A 15,963-nucleotide genomic window follows, 5' to 3' on the forward strand; every position below is an offset into this window, starting at 1 on the left:
CCAATATTGACAAAGATAAATGCCAGAATTCACTGAGATGAAAGGCAGATAGATGAGGTGGAACACACGCTGTACAGCTACGCCCTTTGATGAGGAATGTGAGAAAATGCCCCAGGAAGAAATAGACATTGTCTTACTTTGTTCAACTCACTGACAGTATGAACATTCTTCAACTCTGATTACTCAACAGATAAACACCAGCAAGGAGATTCAAAAGTGTCTTTCTTTGAGATACAGTAAAAAAGATATATATTCTTTTCATTTTGGGGTAGAAATGCATAACCATAGGGGTTGTATACTGAGGGTCATAGCAGGAATTCACAGTTCAGTTATAAATTTATACCTGACTGAAAGATGGTGACACCTGTTTCAGTTAATAAAAAAGCTTTCTATGTGTTTAGTGTTGGAACCAAAACTGCTATTTCAGTAGTTGATAAACTTCTGCCTATTCTACTTTTCAAAAGCAGTAGAGGAAATGTGCAAAGAAAAGTGCACTCAATATCTGATTTGCAGGCAATTATTCTTTCACAAGTTTGCATGCTTGAAAAGTATAAACTAATCAGGAAATGTCAGAATTATGTAACATTTCAGCTAACCCGTCCACGTCTTTCTTGCAAGAAAACAAAGTTCATATCCAAATGAGTGATATTCAAGGTCAAATATGAATGCATGAACTTTGGTAAGATGTAAGAGAATGTTTGTGTGCAGGCAAGAAATAAACACTTTTTTTTGTACCTGAAAACAGAAAATAGGTGATACTATATAATCCTGATATTTTTTAAGATCTGTTTGACTGGATACACAGAAACCAGGATGAGATATTGAACTCCAACAGCTAAAAATTACTAGAGTAAAGGATACAAAGGTTTTCTAGTAAGTTCTTGCTCCTTTCAATCACCATGTAGCATTAGAAATAAAACCAGCAAGCAATTTTTCATTTAAGTCAATTTATTAGTTCTTTGAAGACATAAAAGCAGTTATGTCAAGTGCAGGCAACTAATCTTGTTTTATTGCCCCAATAACAAGAGATTTAAACATCACAGTCAATGTCTTTCAGGTAGAAAGACTCAAACTCTTGTCTCAGTAATTTATGTTAAAATTTTCTTATCACCAAGATCAACTGCATGTGGATATGAACAGAAATTTTATATGTAAGACATAGTACAGTAGAAAAAAAATGTTGCTTATGAGATTTCTGTAGTAACATTTTTATGTGTTGAGAAGATGTACAGATTCAAAAGTTGAAAGAAAATCTAAGGGACTCTTAAAATCAATACTTTTGGAAATGCTGCACTCGTAATATCAAAAGCTGATCTTCTGGTAAGATTAAACCAATGCCAAAACATTTGTAAACAAGATTCAATCAATACTTTAGCTTCTGCTGACATAAACTTAGTTTTTAAAAAGAAACTGCTTTATACTAAGCAAAATACACTCCTAATAAACCGAAATATTTACTTTCAGTGGAACTTCAACAATTCTTAGAACATTTCTAAATGAATACAAAGGATCAAACTCTGCCCTCAGTGTCATTTCTGAATTCTCACTGAATTGTGCTGTTGACAATGGCAGAATTTCTTCAATGTTTCCCATTCATAACTTCCCTGTTGGAGCACCATTTTTCTAGTAAAGGTGGAAAATGAAACAGTTAAGGAGCCATTTGTAACCCTGCTTTTTTTCAGACTTTGACATATCCCTTATAGATATTGCTGTGAACATGTTTGTGGCAACATCTAGAAGAATGCCCACTGTTACCTACTGACGAGTTAGAGGAACACAGAGAACCCAGAAGCTTCCTTTGTAGGAGGATTTACTCAATATCTTTGACCACCCAACCTCCTGTATGTACAATATGGAACAATCACCCTGGTGGTGAATATAATGTAGCAGATCTTTACTCACATGTGGATTCAACCTAGGTGGTACTTGTGTTACACTGAAATGATAAAGTTTGTATGATGAAGGACAGGGGAAGTTAATTGATTGAAAAGTTTCTGTGTGCCAGTGATTCCTTGCTTGGATCATATGTGCGAGCTGATGTGTCTCCCCAGAAAGGAACAGAGCCAAACAGAGTCCACTTATAGTCTCCAAATACACAGAGTCACAATCAAAAAACACTTAGGTGACTTAACCTGGATTTTTCAGTAGTGGGAATGACAAGTGACACATATGAATCATTCACAAAGATACTTTCCATATGAAACAAAATCCCTCACAGCTGAAACCATTGCTATGCAGGCTGAGATGTTAAAAATAAAAAGCAGGTAGAGCATCAAAACTAAAAATTCATCATTCTGGGAGGTGACATAGGTAACATAGAGCAGGAGAAAAAAGGCAGTTCCCACTCAGTGATACTAAAGCTGCTATACTAAATACAAGATGACATGATACCAGCAGGATTCTACACTGGATGGTTGAAGTAGCAGCAGCAGTGAAAGAAGAAAAGATCAACAATGGCAGCAGCAGGACATGGCAAAGACAGCAAATGCTGAAATGACAGCAAGATATCTTTTTTTTCTTCACACACAGAAGTTGAGTATGCCTGATTATATCCCTAGAATACTAATCCAACGTTGGATAACAAACTATGAACAAGAGAGGGAAGGGAAAATCTGGCATGTTAAAGGGTTACTTATTCTTTGGTTGTCCACACTGATGGACACCTGAGGAAGATCACTAGAGACGCTGTAGAAATAGACATTTTGCCCCCTGTCCATCTCCTGCTTTCCTGAGCTACTGGTTCATTTTTCTGCCTTTACTATATTTTCTTTGAAATGACTTTTACATGTTGAAACTGAGCCCATTTTTCTTCCAAGACCACATGGCAGAGAAGTGACACTATCATAAATGCTGAGGCTTTTGTGATCAAGAGTCATGTATATCTCACAATTTTTTATTAAGCTTAGTATTTGCATACAGTATTTTTTCTGTTTTCAAAATCAGATTCAGTTTGCCACTCAGAATTTCAAGCTAAGAAACACAGACCTGGATCCAGAGGAAAAGCAGTAGACAGCAAAAACTAACTATGCTTTGTGATGCAGGGATTTTCTCACTCTGATTCAGCAGAGCGAGGCTTGAGACTTTACTTGAACGAGGCTCTCACTATTCTGCCCTTCACAGGCTGAGGTGGGCGCCAGTTATCAACAAGTGGGTTCATGGGTTCGTTCTCATCATTCTTGGAAAGGCTACGGAGCTTTGCCATCTGCAAAGAAGAAAAACTAAAGTGTCCATGTGGAAGCACTGTGGTTCTTAATGCCTAGAACTAACTCTGAGATGGAGAAGGAATTTTCTTATATAATGACAGGCACACAATGGCAATGACAATTGGCTGTCTATGAAGGAGGTTGCACATCTACATTAATGCAAGGTAGTCTGATGGAAAAAGCTGGTGCAGAAGTTTGTATTTTGTTCTGTAAGGCAGAGAAGCGTATGCCAACTGGATTATTAAGTTCAATCATGAATTCATCACTTAACTGTTGTTCTTCAATTCAGTGTTGCTTTGTTAATTGTTAACCTTTCCATATGCAAAACAAATCCATTCTGAAAACAGTGAAATCAGTAAAAAGGGTATACCCTGATTTGAACTGTCGAAGCACTAAAAAGGTCACCTTATCCAGACTGGCTCTCTTTTTTTTCTTTTTTTTTTTCTCTGTGTAAATGCACATTTGAGCTATATGAATACATTAAGTGCATTACTTTGTATTAACATTCAGGTTTGCAAGTTGTTAGTTTGATCCTTCTCACTGACAGCTTTTAGGAAGTCAAGATCTGCACCAACAATTTCTTAAACTGGGAAACCACTTGCCACTTAGTGGTGAAATACACAGAATGAACTGAGGACAGTGTGATAACTGAACTTTGTGGCTCGAGGGCACTTCTGCCTTAGCATGTTTTTAGGATCCCAAGAACACTCCTGCTGAAGCTATTCGAGGAGGTGTCTAGCAAGAGGACTTGATTCTCAAGGTCAGTTTTACAGTGCATTTCAGCAGTCCAATCTGCAGGCAATTTCTCACAGTCCTCAGCTAAAGCTTTCCCTATCAAAAAGGGCAAGGTTACATAAGGGCTCACAAATCTGACATACTGAGACACTGCTGAGAACTGGTAAAAGAGTAGCAGAACTAGGTGGAGTTTACCTGGTCTGAGCTGACTTCAATTGGCTCCCTCAGGAGAATCCAAGTGATACACTCCTCACAGGGGGGTGTAGTGAATGAACCGTGGTAGGTCCAGTAGTCCCGAGATTTGGGGAAAAGAATTGAAGGATCAAAATGCTGAAAAGGAGCCTCTTTCCCCTTAGAGGAAAAAAAAATTCTGCAGTAAATCCAAGGATATGCATCTTAAAAGACATCAGTATCTAAGCTGTTTTAAAGGGAGTAATTAAATACCAAGATTCATGCAAGAAATCAATCTCCTCTTTCTCAAGCATTTTTCTGGCAATTAATAATAACTGACATTTTGATTACATAAATAAATTAAAAGAAATTACAAACTGAATTGTGTGGGACCAAAGATATTCAGTTTTACATTTTTCTATTCTGGAACTATCAAAATTGTGTTTTATTTTTGATCAGTTGAGATAAAAGTTAAAGGCTGTGGTACTGCAGGTACTGTTACCCTTTTTATCCAACAGAATAGTAGCCAGGCATTTATCCCAGTCTTCTGTCTGAAGGACAGTCTCCTCCCAAGACTGTGCTCTAATTACATAGTTATGGTGACACTCTCAACCTTTTTGTTGGGACTGTTCCATTTAATGTAAAAAATTAAAATATTTTCTGTAAGAGTACTGTATCGTAAATATCTTACAACTAAAGGTGATTACAACCAGTCAAGGGAGAACAGCAGACACCAAACAACATTTCCTGAGAAGTTTGCCGCTGAATAGGATAGTATCTCCACTGTGGAGAGGAGGACTGTGATGAGTCTTCCTTGTTCCCTCTGGGCAATAAAGATTAACCAAGGAAATCCAGTTCACTTCTCTATTGGTATTTAGGATGCAGTTCTGGAAAGTAAAATCTCTTATTCCTATATCCTTCTCCTAACATGGAGAATCTACTCTAGATCGGAACAGAGAAAAAGTGCAATGGCAGGCCATACATCCTTGCACAAACTGAGAGTAGAAAGAATAATATCAAGTCTTCAAGTGTATCTTCCAGGAAAAATTGTTCTGTAAGTTCCATATGAGTTTGCAGATAACTTCAAAAAACAAATTGTGATTTTTCAATAAAAAGAGTGTCCAAAAACTCCTCTGCCTGTAATGCACCAGAGCAATTGAAATTGCATGTGCAATAAATACACCAGTGATACCATCCATTAATGTTTCCTGAAAAAGAAGTAGTTGTGGTAAAATGTATGTGATGACGGGAAAGGAAATAAGAGAGAAAATACAAGCTGTTGTTTTCATATGCACCTATATTGCTCTGGTTTTTCTCAACTATTGCTTTTTCCAGAACCACTACAGAGAATATCTGTATATAGGAAATCAGACTTCTATTTTTTTTTCTGTTAGAAGTTATAAAATCTCCAGTTAGGTAGTCTCAGATAGAATGCAATGGAGTGGATATCACTGCCATCTTGTCAGCACTGTATGACACAGAGTTTCATAGGATGATTGATCAACTTTTTAATAACTGTGGCAAAGCTCTTCTGCATGTAAATGGCCAAAAAATGCTATAGGGCTTATGAGAAAAAGCCAAATCTGTATCAAGACGTGTACCATTGACACAGCAGGGGAGCAATATGTAGAGTGAAAAAATAATAACCTTCAGTTCCCTCAAAAGAAAGAACAGAATTGAATTTGAAGACTAAGAAAAGGTTGAAAAAATAAAAGTAATATGACTCTTAGTTAGGAGAGAAGAGATTTCTGACTCAGATCTGCACATCAATGACAGTACACACATACATAAATCGAATGCAAAAAATTCTGCTAAATTTGCAAGAAAATGCTTACAGATTTGTAACATTTAACCCTGGTGATTTGGTGGTATGTTCAAGGTCAAATAAAAAAAGGGATTTTTAGCATCATTAGAAGTATAAAGTTTATCATGAAGTAGAATTGCTAAAGTATACCCAGAGATTGGGTTTATGTTCAACAATAATGCTAAATACTCGTAGATACAATATCTCAATTCTCTGCAAATAACTCCCTTCTGCAGCGGTATCTATGCAGTCAGTAAGGACTGTGAGCCTTAGATCATTAATTAAACTAGAAAATAGTTTAGAATATGTTTGCAATGCCATTCATAGGAATTGAGAGGAAGAGAGGACTGGTGCAGAAACTGCACCGTGTAATCCCTTTTATAAATCAACACAGTTCTATCTTAAAACTAATAACATTTTTAATCTCCTCTACAGAGACTGGGAGCCTCATCCATGATTCCTACGACTTTCTTCTCATTTCAGGCTAACTAAGTTTCTGACTCCTTTATATGCATATGTTTTGGCCACTGCTGTCCTCAGATTCAAAAAGCTTTTCATTTCTTCTTGCTATTTGCACACTAGCATATTTTTACAGAGCAGTACCAATAATCCTTGCATACCAATTGTGCATGCAAGGATTGATAAAAAAATCCTCTACAACAAGAATACTTGCAGAAGTGAGGAGTTATCTGTTTAATTAAGTAAAAGAAAGTATCCTGCCCTACATTTCAATGTATCACCTCTGGTGCTACTGTTAGGCACCAAGATGATGCCAAAAAATGAATCTGAATTCCTGATTTCTACTTCTGCTGCTTTTCAGCTACATTATTACATTATTTCAGCTACCAAAATTCTTTTGATACCTTGGTCTTAATGTTATCAATTTCTTCAAGAATTCTCTTCATCTCTGGTTTGGGAGTTTTTCCAACCTGTAAGGCAAAGCACAAGTACTGTATCTTTTTCATCATGTTCCACAGTATTTGAAATAATTTCAGCATATCCCATCTGTCACATTAGGCAGCAGCACTCTCAGAACATCCAGTAGAGACTGACGGAAAATGACGTGTTAAAAGAGCATCCAAAATAGCAGATTGCAGTAACTGGCTTTGCGATTGGAATGTGTGCTGAAGGACTCTACAAGGCATCACCGACTGTCTGAGGAATGAACTACACACTCAGACAGTGTGATCTACACTCTCCAGGGCCTTGCCCTTGGCCCTTCTTTGAAAGCAACCCACAACCACTGTGAGACATATGAGGACTCAGCAAAGTGTTGATGGTCTGAAGAGCTAGAGTTCCTGCAGATACTTCAAATGTTTTGGAGCACATATGCAGTCAGATCAGACTTGACATAAGACATATGATGAGATTCATGTCTCGACATCCTCAAGCTGTGGGGTCACTTTATTAGTTGTGTTCCTGACATTTAGCACTTCCAAAAGCTTTGACGTGGCTCTGCATCCCAGAAGAGTAAAGACAGTATGCCTGAGATGTGCTGTAATTGCCGTTTTTTTTTTCCAAAAGAGATGAAATTCAACTCTTCAGGAGATAATTCAATCCTGTTTTAGCAGTATTCCAAACCCCAGTAACAGAACATGACAAATGCAGTGAAAAACAATGGCTCCTTCACCAAAGAGCAAGAAGGAAAGAGGGAAAGAAGGCCAGAGAAGATATAGTGATACCACTTTTCTAGACCTTTTGTCTGACCTTAATATGATTATTAAGAACATAGTGTAATGCTTTGTAATCTGTGTTTTACAAGACAGTGCTTTAGTCTAAAATAGACTAAAAGAAATGACCAAGTAAGAATAATCCAAGGACCTAGCCATAGGGGAGAATCTGGACAGGTGCTGACCTTCAGTTTAAACTAACCACAAGAGAAAAGGTCAGGCTGGCTCACAGTGTAACAGAATTAAAATGACATTGTATCTAGTCTGTCCAGGGACACTGTGGCAAAATTAATTACATCCACTTGCTATTGCTTGGGCAAATGCCACTTACAGGTGATAAAACAATAAAAGGAAACCTATTCTCTGATGGTGTGTTCAAGCTGATATGCCCACCTGCAGGTAAAAGGAGAGCCACATAGCTGAAGTTTGCATAATTTATCAGTATTAGGCTGTGTGCCTATTAGTGTTTCTCAATGTCTTAGACCATGTACAAATGTGATAGTATGATTGCTCTCTTTCTGTTAAGTTTTAAAAAAATCAATTAGGGAATACTGGTACAAAATTATTTTGTTACGGAGCTTCTGTATTTCAAGGTTAGAATGTTCAGTGAAATTCTTTTACCATGAATTGCTTCTTTTCAGAGTAGGTTCATTGAACTCCTTTTGATTCTCAGCTTATGTGGGAATCAACCAGAGACCAGGGAAGGGAATCAGTCAACATAACCTTGCTGAGAGGCAGATGCAACACCTACTAGCAGACAACAGGCAAGAGGAAACACTTATACGGTGCAGAGTGTCCTCCCCACTCAATGCACACCACAGTAAAGGGCTGCTCAGCTATCAGGGACAATGTTAGCAAATGTCCCAGGCTTGAAGTTGCAGATCTCTTGTTCAATACCCGTCATGCCACTGGTATCATGAATGGTGTCAGAAGTCGGCTCTGAATGGGTTAGTGCATGGAATCTGGAGGGCTCAAGGGCATGTGTGACTTCAGTCTGTACTGAAGTCAACTGCTTTGAATGTTTTCCTGCAAAACAATGCAGTGCGTGAAAAAACAATGGGAACATTTTCCCCTGGTACTAGAGGAGGATGAAAAATACAGAAATTATAAAGACTGAATATTTGCCACTTACTTTCAGAAAAATGCCCACAACAGCCACACCATCAGGTTGTTTCAAAGCTCCGGCAAAATTACCATGTTTTGGATTCCAGTGCACCATATGTAACTAAAAATCAATTAAACTTCAGTTATAAATACAAGAAATTGCCAGCAGCACAATCTTCACTTTAAATTAAATAAAAAAAAGTGTCCGGTACACAGTAAGTAAAACAAGGACATGAAAATGAAACCTCTATGTAAATATTTCTAACTGCTGTTTCCATTCTTCTATATGCTCACACTTTCTATAAAGCATTGCTTCGCATTGAATTGAAGCATGAGAAAAAAATGAAGTTTCCTACACAGTTATCAGACAATGCAACTATAAGTAGTTTAACCCAAGTGCATGACGTGGACACATGCAGTGCATAAAACACCTACTGACATGCACTTCATCTCAAGTACATTTTTAGATCTTAAGGTTATGCAGATATCAGCTCAAGGATTTACACTAGGTTGGTTGTATGTAGTGCATACATTATTGTTTTGTTTCTCTTATTACTCTTGGCACATTGTATTGTACAGGAGTGGGGATAGTAATATGACATTTCTCATGTCTACTTTCAACAATGATGTATTTTCAGGATATATTTTGAATTTTTACATCTCTGTCCAGAAAATCTGTAGCTCATGCATATAGCTACAAATGCTGCAAGCAGCGGTACGGAATCTCAGACTAAGTAGCATCTGCAACTCAGTGTTATACAGGAAAAAAAGTCTTTTTCTTAAAGTTAATTTAAATTGATAACAAAGTAGTTTGCCCTGAATATAATTAATGCATTTATTAATTATTAATGTTTCTTTTCTCTTGAGGATAAGGATTTTATTGCTAAGGATAAAGCTGGAGCAACCATATATCTTTGATTGCAATGTAGGAAAATTTCAAACATTCCAGACTTTCTTCTCCTGTCAATAAATACACGAGTACTGCTAACAAAAGTAACATAAAAAGTCTGTGCTTGAGCTAACCAAGAAATAGTTTGAGGAAGCAGAATTCTGCTGTTTAGTTGGCCACAGAAAGTAGAGCACTAGCAAGGTTTGGCTGTGATTAAGGAACAGGAAGAAAATTCCCAAGCCATCGCCCACAGTCATCTCTGCAATGTTTATGCATGCTGATCCTGAAAATATCTGCCTCAGTTTTGTCCTGTGACAGGTGGGCAAAGCCTCTTTAAGCTCTGTACCTTGAGGGTGTAATTGTAAGGCAGGAAAACACTACTGCAGGATTTTTGTGGGCATAGGTATATATTTTGAGACTATTCTCAAATAAGATGAAGGAGGCAACATTTGCTAGTAATTCACTAGCATCAATAGCTAATTTTCTTATATTTATGACCTGAAGAAGTCTTCAGGGCCTAAAAAAGGCATTAATTTTAGAAAATTTGGACAACAGTCCTTTAGTAGGTTACATTAAAAAAAAACACAAACCAAAAACGAAACAAAAAATTCTATTTTCCATGGTTCATGAAAATAAATCCAGTTATTTTAAAGCAGAGATGTCCAGAAACTAAAACCTACTCTGAATCAGTTTTGAGGTGGATCTAATTTTGAACGTCAGTTTATCAAATGTGCTTTTACTAAGTTTTTCTATTAATTCATAATGCTTTCTGAAACTAACTTGGTAACCCAAGCTATACCAGAAATGGCTAAAAGCTAAAAAACAGCAGCAGAAAACAGATCTTCCTATTTGAAAGTAACAGATTAATTTATGAAAAATATTTTTAAAACATTCTAAAATACCATAAAAACTCTTGCTTGAAGAAAAGAAGTCTGTGTTAGTATATACTTGCAAAGATACATTTACTGGCAGGTGCAACTTATTCAACTGCACACTAACCAATATTCACAAGTTGCACAGACAGAGAAAAATTAATGGCTCAATACTAGAAAAAGGGAGAACGGTTAATCTGCTCAGATGCAAAATCAGTCAAATCCCAGTTAGCACTGAATACTACTCTTAAAAATCAGTCCTACCTCTGCTGCATATTTCACCCCATCTATAACATGCTCAGAGCCGTGGTCATCAGAGGAACCCCAGTGCAAGTGCAGCTGCCGCAGCCTGTAGGCGCCGGTGAGCGGGCCCCCTCTCAGCACTGCAAGGGACAATCTGCATCAGCACCAGCCGACAAAACCCTGGCACACGCGGTCAGTGAACGGGGACCCACCGGAGCACCTCCTTTAAATCCAGCAGATTGCAGTGGGGGGTCACAACACTCACCAGTTCACGTGGTTGGGTCTAAATTCTCTTATCGCTCAGGAGTTCTGTTTGATGTGAAAACTGTGGAAACTGCTGTGAGTCAAGCATAGAATCAAACCCCACCTGGCCAACAAGCTCCTTTTCTCTTGGCAAGTGGACACACTATAGTTTATGATGTGGAGAGAGAAGGAAGGTTTTCACAGATGATTCTTGTCAAGAAAGGGTCTGTTGTAGAAGGATTGGGGTTAGGGCTGTTAAATTAACCCAGAGGTGCTTCGAAGAGTACCTCTAGTCCATGACTGGCATACCTTATACAGTTCACACAACTAAACAATGGTTACAGCGTAGTTTGCTGCTTCTAAAAAAAGTAAAAATTAAAAAGAAAAAAAGACATCTATTTCTAGAAAGTTAGGGAAGACAATAAAGTTTAAATTGTTCTCAAGCCACCGATGAAACAAATTAAGAAGCTGTTACTTCTGCTGTCTTTAGCCAAATAATGCTGATCATGCATCAGTCTGACAGTTGACATCAACTCTGACTTTCAAAAAATCACACCTGCTCTTTCAGCCTGGAGATTCTTTTGAGCAGGGACTGCTTAGAGGATAAGCTCTCAAATGTATTTTTCATTCATTACCTAAGGTTGGAATGAGTCGTGTTTCCTTACACAGAAAGCTGATAATGTAGTTCACAACTGCAGTGCCAGAAGACCTTGTTTAAATAGCATTCAAGTTTGAACTTCTACCAATAGCTTTGAAGTTCAAAGTTAACATTGAAATAATAAATCCTCTTTTGCCCAATGGTCTCAAATGAATTCTTGATATCATATGTGTTGGAATACCTACACAGAGCAAGAGGTCTAACTTTGCAGTTTCTCTTTTTAGTTGGTAGGTGTCACAACCATCAAGGGGAGGGATGGAAAAAAAGCCTTGTTGAGTTTTAGGCATGCAGTTCCTCTTATTTTTTGAGTTTGTTTGTACATCAATAAATTATCCTAAGTCAATATGGTATTGAGTAAACCTTCTGTAGAGGCCTTCAATGGGAAATATTTCATATTATTATAATCATTTTTATTCTTATTTCACTTTTGAATATAAGACAAATAAAGCATAGACTCTAAGGTTCAGCTCCTCACAAGCATTTGCTTGCCGTTCCAAGCCGGAATCAATGGGAGGCAGGGACTTTCAGGAGCTGAATTTATGTGATTTACCTACACTTAAAAGCTGAATCAGTATCAGAGCTGGAGACTCATTTAGCAGTCATTTTTTAAAGGTGGCCCTTTCCAGAGCTCAAATACTGTGAAGCACTTGAAAATAGCACTTCATAACAGTACACAAATATCTGTAGCATGAAAACAAATCTTTTTAAAATTCAAAATTTTCCATATAATTGGAAAAAAAAGGCTATCTTTAAGCTATATTTCTTTTTCCAGTTAAAATGGGATCTGTGACTACTACTTATCTCTTGCCACTGCAGAAGCCAACAAATGAAGATAATAAAATGGCTATGAAATTCTTTCTCATGTGGTCTTTCAGAGCTGTCAAACATTGTATTTGATTCTGATCAGACGCGTTCCTTGAAACATTTGAGTCCTAAATTACTGTCCAGCAGCCTGCAGAAAGTCAGGGCAGCCGGGAGCGAATGTACACACTGGATGCCCAGAGAACAACAGAGATGATGGGGAGGGTAGAGGCAGGGAGGGAACAGAGGGAAGATGATTTAGAGGAAGAGCTGCACCAAGGGCTGCACTTTGCTTGTCAAATCTTCAACACAGATCCTTGGGCAGACATCTTCTTCAGCAGCCCGTCTAAACATTTCAACCTTTAGGAAGCTGCAAAGAAGACAGAGTAGAACCCCCACATGAAAAGGTTCTTTATTAATTTACTTTGCACGCTTTCAGTCGTGGCATGAATTTTATGCAGTGCTTGTGGAAGAGCATTCCAGTTTATAAAAGGGCCTTGTTACAAGGGCAGGTAGTGATAAGACAAGGGGGTACATCTTTGAACTGAAAGAGCATGCTTACATTGGATATTAGGAAGAAATTCTTTGCTGTGAGGATGGTGAGGCACTGGAATAGATTGGCTGGAGAAGTTGTGGGTGCCCCATGCCTGGCAGTGTTCATGGCCAGATTAGATGGGGCTTTGAGCAACCCTGTCTAGTGGAAAGTGGTGGGGGTGTAGTTGCAACTAGATGATCTTTCAACCCAGACCATTTGGTGATTCTATGTTAATAAAAGTGTAGTTTATGTTGAGACCACTGTGTAGAAATTGTGGTAATAAAACTAAAGGACCATACAAATACACAACTTAGACATGGTCCTGGTCCTAAATAGTTTAGATTCCATCTGAGAGATATGGAAAAATAACAGGTAGCTGTAATGATAAATAAAGAAATCCAAGGAAACAATGATCTCATCAAGATAAACACAAGTGATAGTGATCTTTCAATGTAATATGGATATATTTCATTAATTATATAGCTTGCTAAGAAGAAAATCCCAATACAAATGCCATCAAAGCAGATGCAGAAAAATACAAAGGAAAGTAACTGTTTTCCATTAATTAGATTGCTTGATAATTTGATTGCAGTCAATACTGCATGCTCCTGAGATGTCTTTGCATTATATTATGTTGTCAATTTATTATTCATTTTGACAGTTGTTGCCTGTCTTCATCCAGAGCTACACAGATATAGTTCTGGAATCAAGTTTTGAAAAATTTAACTTAAAGATATGAGACTGCTGGCTCTCAGTTCAATAGCAATGCCATGCCATAGCTTTCAAGAAACTATGAAATGCTATTTTCATAAATGATATTTTAATAGCTTTTTTAGCCTATGGAGTACCTGAAGAATTCCCATACAGAAGAAATCAAGATCACAGTCACTGGAAATATATGTACAAGTTTTTTGTTTACATGGTGCCTCAGAGCATTCTAAACCTCTCTGGGCACTCTTTTCCCTTACACAAAACTTAAGGATATGGTGTCTGTGTTGAAGGAGATGACAGAGAGAGAAGTCCACCTTCCAGCTGAGTCTGTATTTCAGGGGTGACTCCGCAGCTACAGTCTCCCTGTCCCACCTACAGATTCACCAGAATAAACTCCAGGAGCATCCTTTTACATTCCCAAGTGACTTTTCTCTGTTAGCCTGCGCAGGCTCGGTACTAGGGGATGCTTTTTGATGCGCGGCGCTTTGCAAATCTCGATTCTTAACAAGCCCAGAAAACCAAACCAGAAACTGACCTGATCGATCAAAAGTGTCGTCGAAGACGACGCGGCAGGTGCGCCCGTTGTTCAGGATTGTTTTCGCTGCCCCAGGATCATAACTCGCATGCCAAGCGGGAAGAGAGCTGTCGTGCTGCACGTCCTTGCTGTTGATCTCAATGGGCGACTGCTTGTCTCCCTTGGCCAGGGGGTAGTTTTCGTGCCAGCGCTCGGGTCCTGAGGTACAAAGGCAAAGCAGACGTCTCCCCGGCTCAGCCGGGCTCAGCCCCGTCCCGCCCGACGGCCCCGAGCCCCGCTCACCATTGTCGCTGTCGTAGCCCCACACGGACTGGGCCATGGTGCCGCTGCCCGCGCCCCGTCCCGCTCCCTCCGCTGCGCCTCCGCTGGCGCGGTGGTCCCTTCCTTCCCTCCTTCCTTCCCTCCCGCCCCGGGGGGCTTTTTATAGACCGCCGCGGCTTCGCGTCCTCCCCGGAGGGAGGGCCGTGGCGGGAGGCTGCGGGGAGGGCAGGGCTGGGGGCGGCCGCGGGGCAGTGGGAGCCGAGGGGGCGGGCAGACGCGTGTTCTCCCCCTCGGAGAAGGCAGGGGGATGCCGGCGGGACCCTGCGGCTCCCTTCATCCCGCTGCCGCAGGCACAGCTCAGCCCGGGGACAGACGGTCTGACGGCGCGGGCGGGCAGGTGCTGGTGCTGCGCCCCGCAGCCCCGCGGCGATGAGGGGCTGAGAGCGATGCGTGGAGCGCTCGCCGGCTGTACCAGCGCGGGGAGCCTGCACCAGGGAACGCAGTTCTCCCCTCTGCGGGCAGTGCTACGGGCAGGAAGCCCACCAGGGAGTCTGGACGAGCTCCCAGGGCGGGCAAGCTTCAGCAGTCCCACTTCCTGGATTTCACAAATGCTCTCATCAATAGCTCCGAAACACCCTATGTCTGAAAAGCAGACATATATCATAGCCTGCAAAATCATGCTTTTGTGCAAAGGTAGACTCTGACAGCCCTCAAGGAGGCCATTCCTGACCATGGGCTCAAATCCGAGTTTTTATGTTGTCCAGTCAGTTCTCCTTCATGCATGGAGCTTTACACCAAGTCTATTTCTCATGTTAGGTAACTTAGCAGTGGGTATTTCGGTCAGGAAAGCATTTGTTTTTCAGATGATGGGGAGTTAGCAATCAGTATGGTTGTGTTGGTTGGCTTTGTCTGCACATTTACGTTGAACACCCAGAGCTTTTTCTCAGATGCCAGCTTTGCTGCAGACTCCCTTGGCTTTGTCAGTCCATGTTAGCACTGCTGCAACTGTATCTACCTTGAGTTAAATACTACCTCAAACTACGTAACTCTAGTTAAATACCATTCCAAGATAAATATTTGGGAGTCAGCCAAGAAGTATCACAAACCATGGAGATTTCCAACATAGTTGCAGTGAACTTGTTTAAATCCTTGTACCCATCAGCACTGGAATGCAGCATGGAAATAAACACGCAGTTTTGAGAGGTTATAAACCCTTTGTATTAGTGAAGTACAGAAAAAAGGCTGAGAAGCTGCAATATGCAGAACCTAAGATTAGTTTTGTCATATTTCATGTCCCAAAACCACCTGGAAGGTAAAGGTGAAGGTTCCCCTTCTGATTTATGTATGTAGCTAGGCTAATAAAGATGGACTTTGTTTAGAATAACTAAAATTATTTCATTGAACTTGTTTAGTAAATTCTTCTTGCTCTGAATTTAATCGTAAGTAGGCATCCTGATCCCTTTGAGAGAAAGGTAGGACAAGATCTGTCACTTAGGAATCTGTATCTGAGAAAATTTCTGTAGCGAGG

General features: G+C 39.6%; 1 protein-coding gene across 1 annotated transcript; it reads right to left on the reverse strand.

The window, feature by feature from the left end:
• Positions 1 to 941: 941 nt before the first annotated feature.
• On the reverse strand, positions 942 to 14,554 carry LOC113968026 (carbonic anhydrase 3-like). Its single transcript, XM_027684242.1, has 7 exons — positions 14,457 to 14,554; positions 14,175 to 14,372; positions 10,713 to 10,831; positions 8,716 to 8,808; positions 6,777 to 6,842; positions 4,134 to 4,289; positions 942 to 3,202 (listed from the first exon to the last, which is right to left on the reverse strand). The coding sequence occupies exons 1-7, from the start codon at positions 14,491 to 14,493 to the stop codon at positions 3,083 to 3,085; spliced, it is 789 nt and encodes a 262-aa protein (XP_027540043.1). The 5' UTR covers positions 14,494 to 14,554; the 3' UTR covers positions 942 to 3,082.
• Positions 14,555 to 15,963: the final 1,409 nt, after the last annotated feature.

This window comes from Neopelma chrysocephalum, unplaced genomic scaffold (assembly GCF_003984885.1).
Source record: "Neopelma chrysocephalum unplaced genomic scaffold, ASM398488v2 Primary Assembly neopelma1_22, whole genome shotgun sequence".
Taxonomy (NCBI): domain Eukaryota; kingdom Metazoa; phylum Chordata; class Aves; order Passeriformes; family Pipridae; genus Neopelma; species Neopelma chrysocephalum.

What these genes read in the sequence shown, in the direction of transcription:
- LOC113968026 (XM_027684242.1), bottom strand. Translation starts at nt 14,493, where the DNA reads ATGGCCCAGTCCGTGTGGGGCTACGACAGCGACAATG. An exon ending in CGACACTTTTGATCGATCAG is followed by an intron (nt 10,832 to 14,174) that starts GTCAGTTTCTGG and finishes TGTCCCTTGCAG; the next exon opens with TGCTGAGAGGGGGCCCGCTC. An exon ending in TTGAAGTCAGCTCAGACCAG is followed by an intron (nt 3,203 to 4,133) that starts GTAAACTCCACC and finishes TCTTCTTTGCAG; the next exon opens with ATGGCAAAGCTCCGTAGCCT.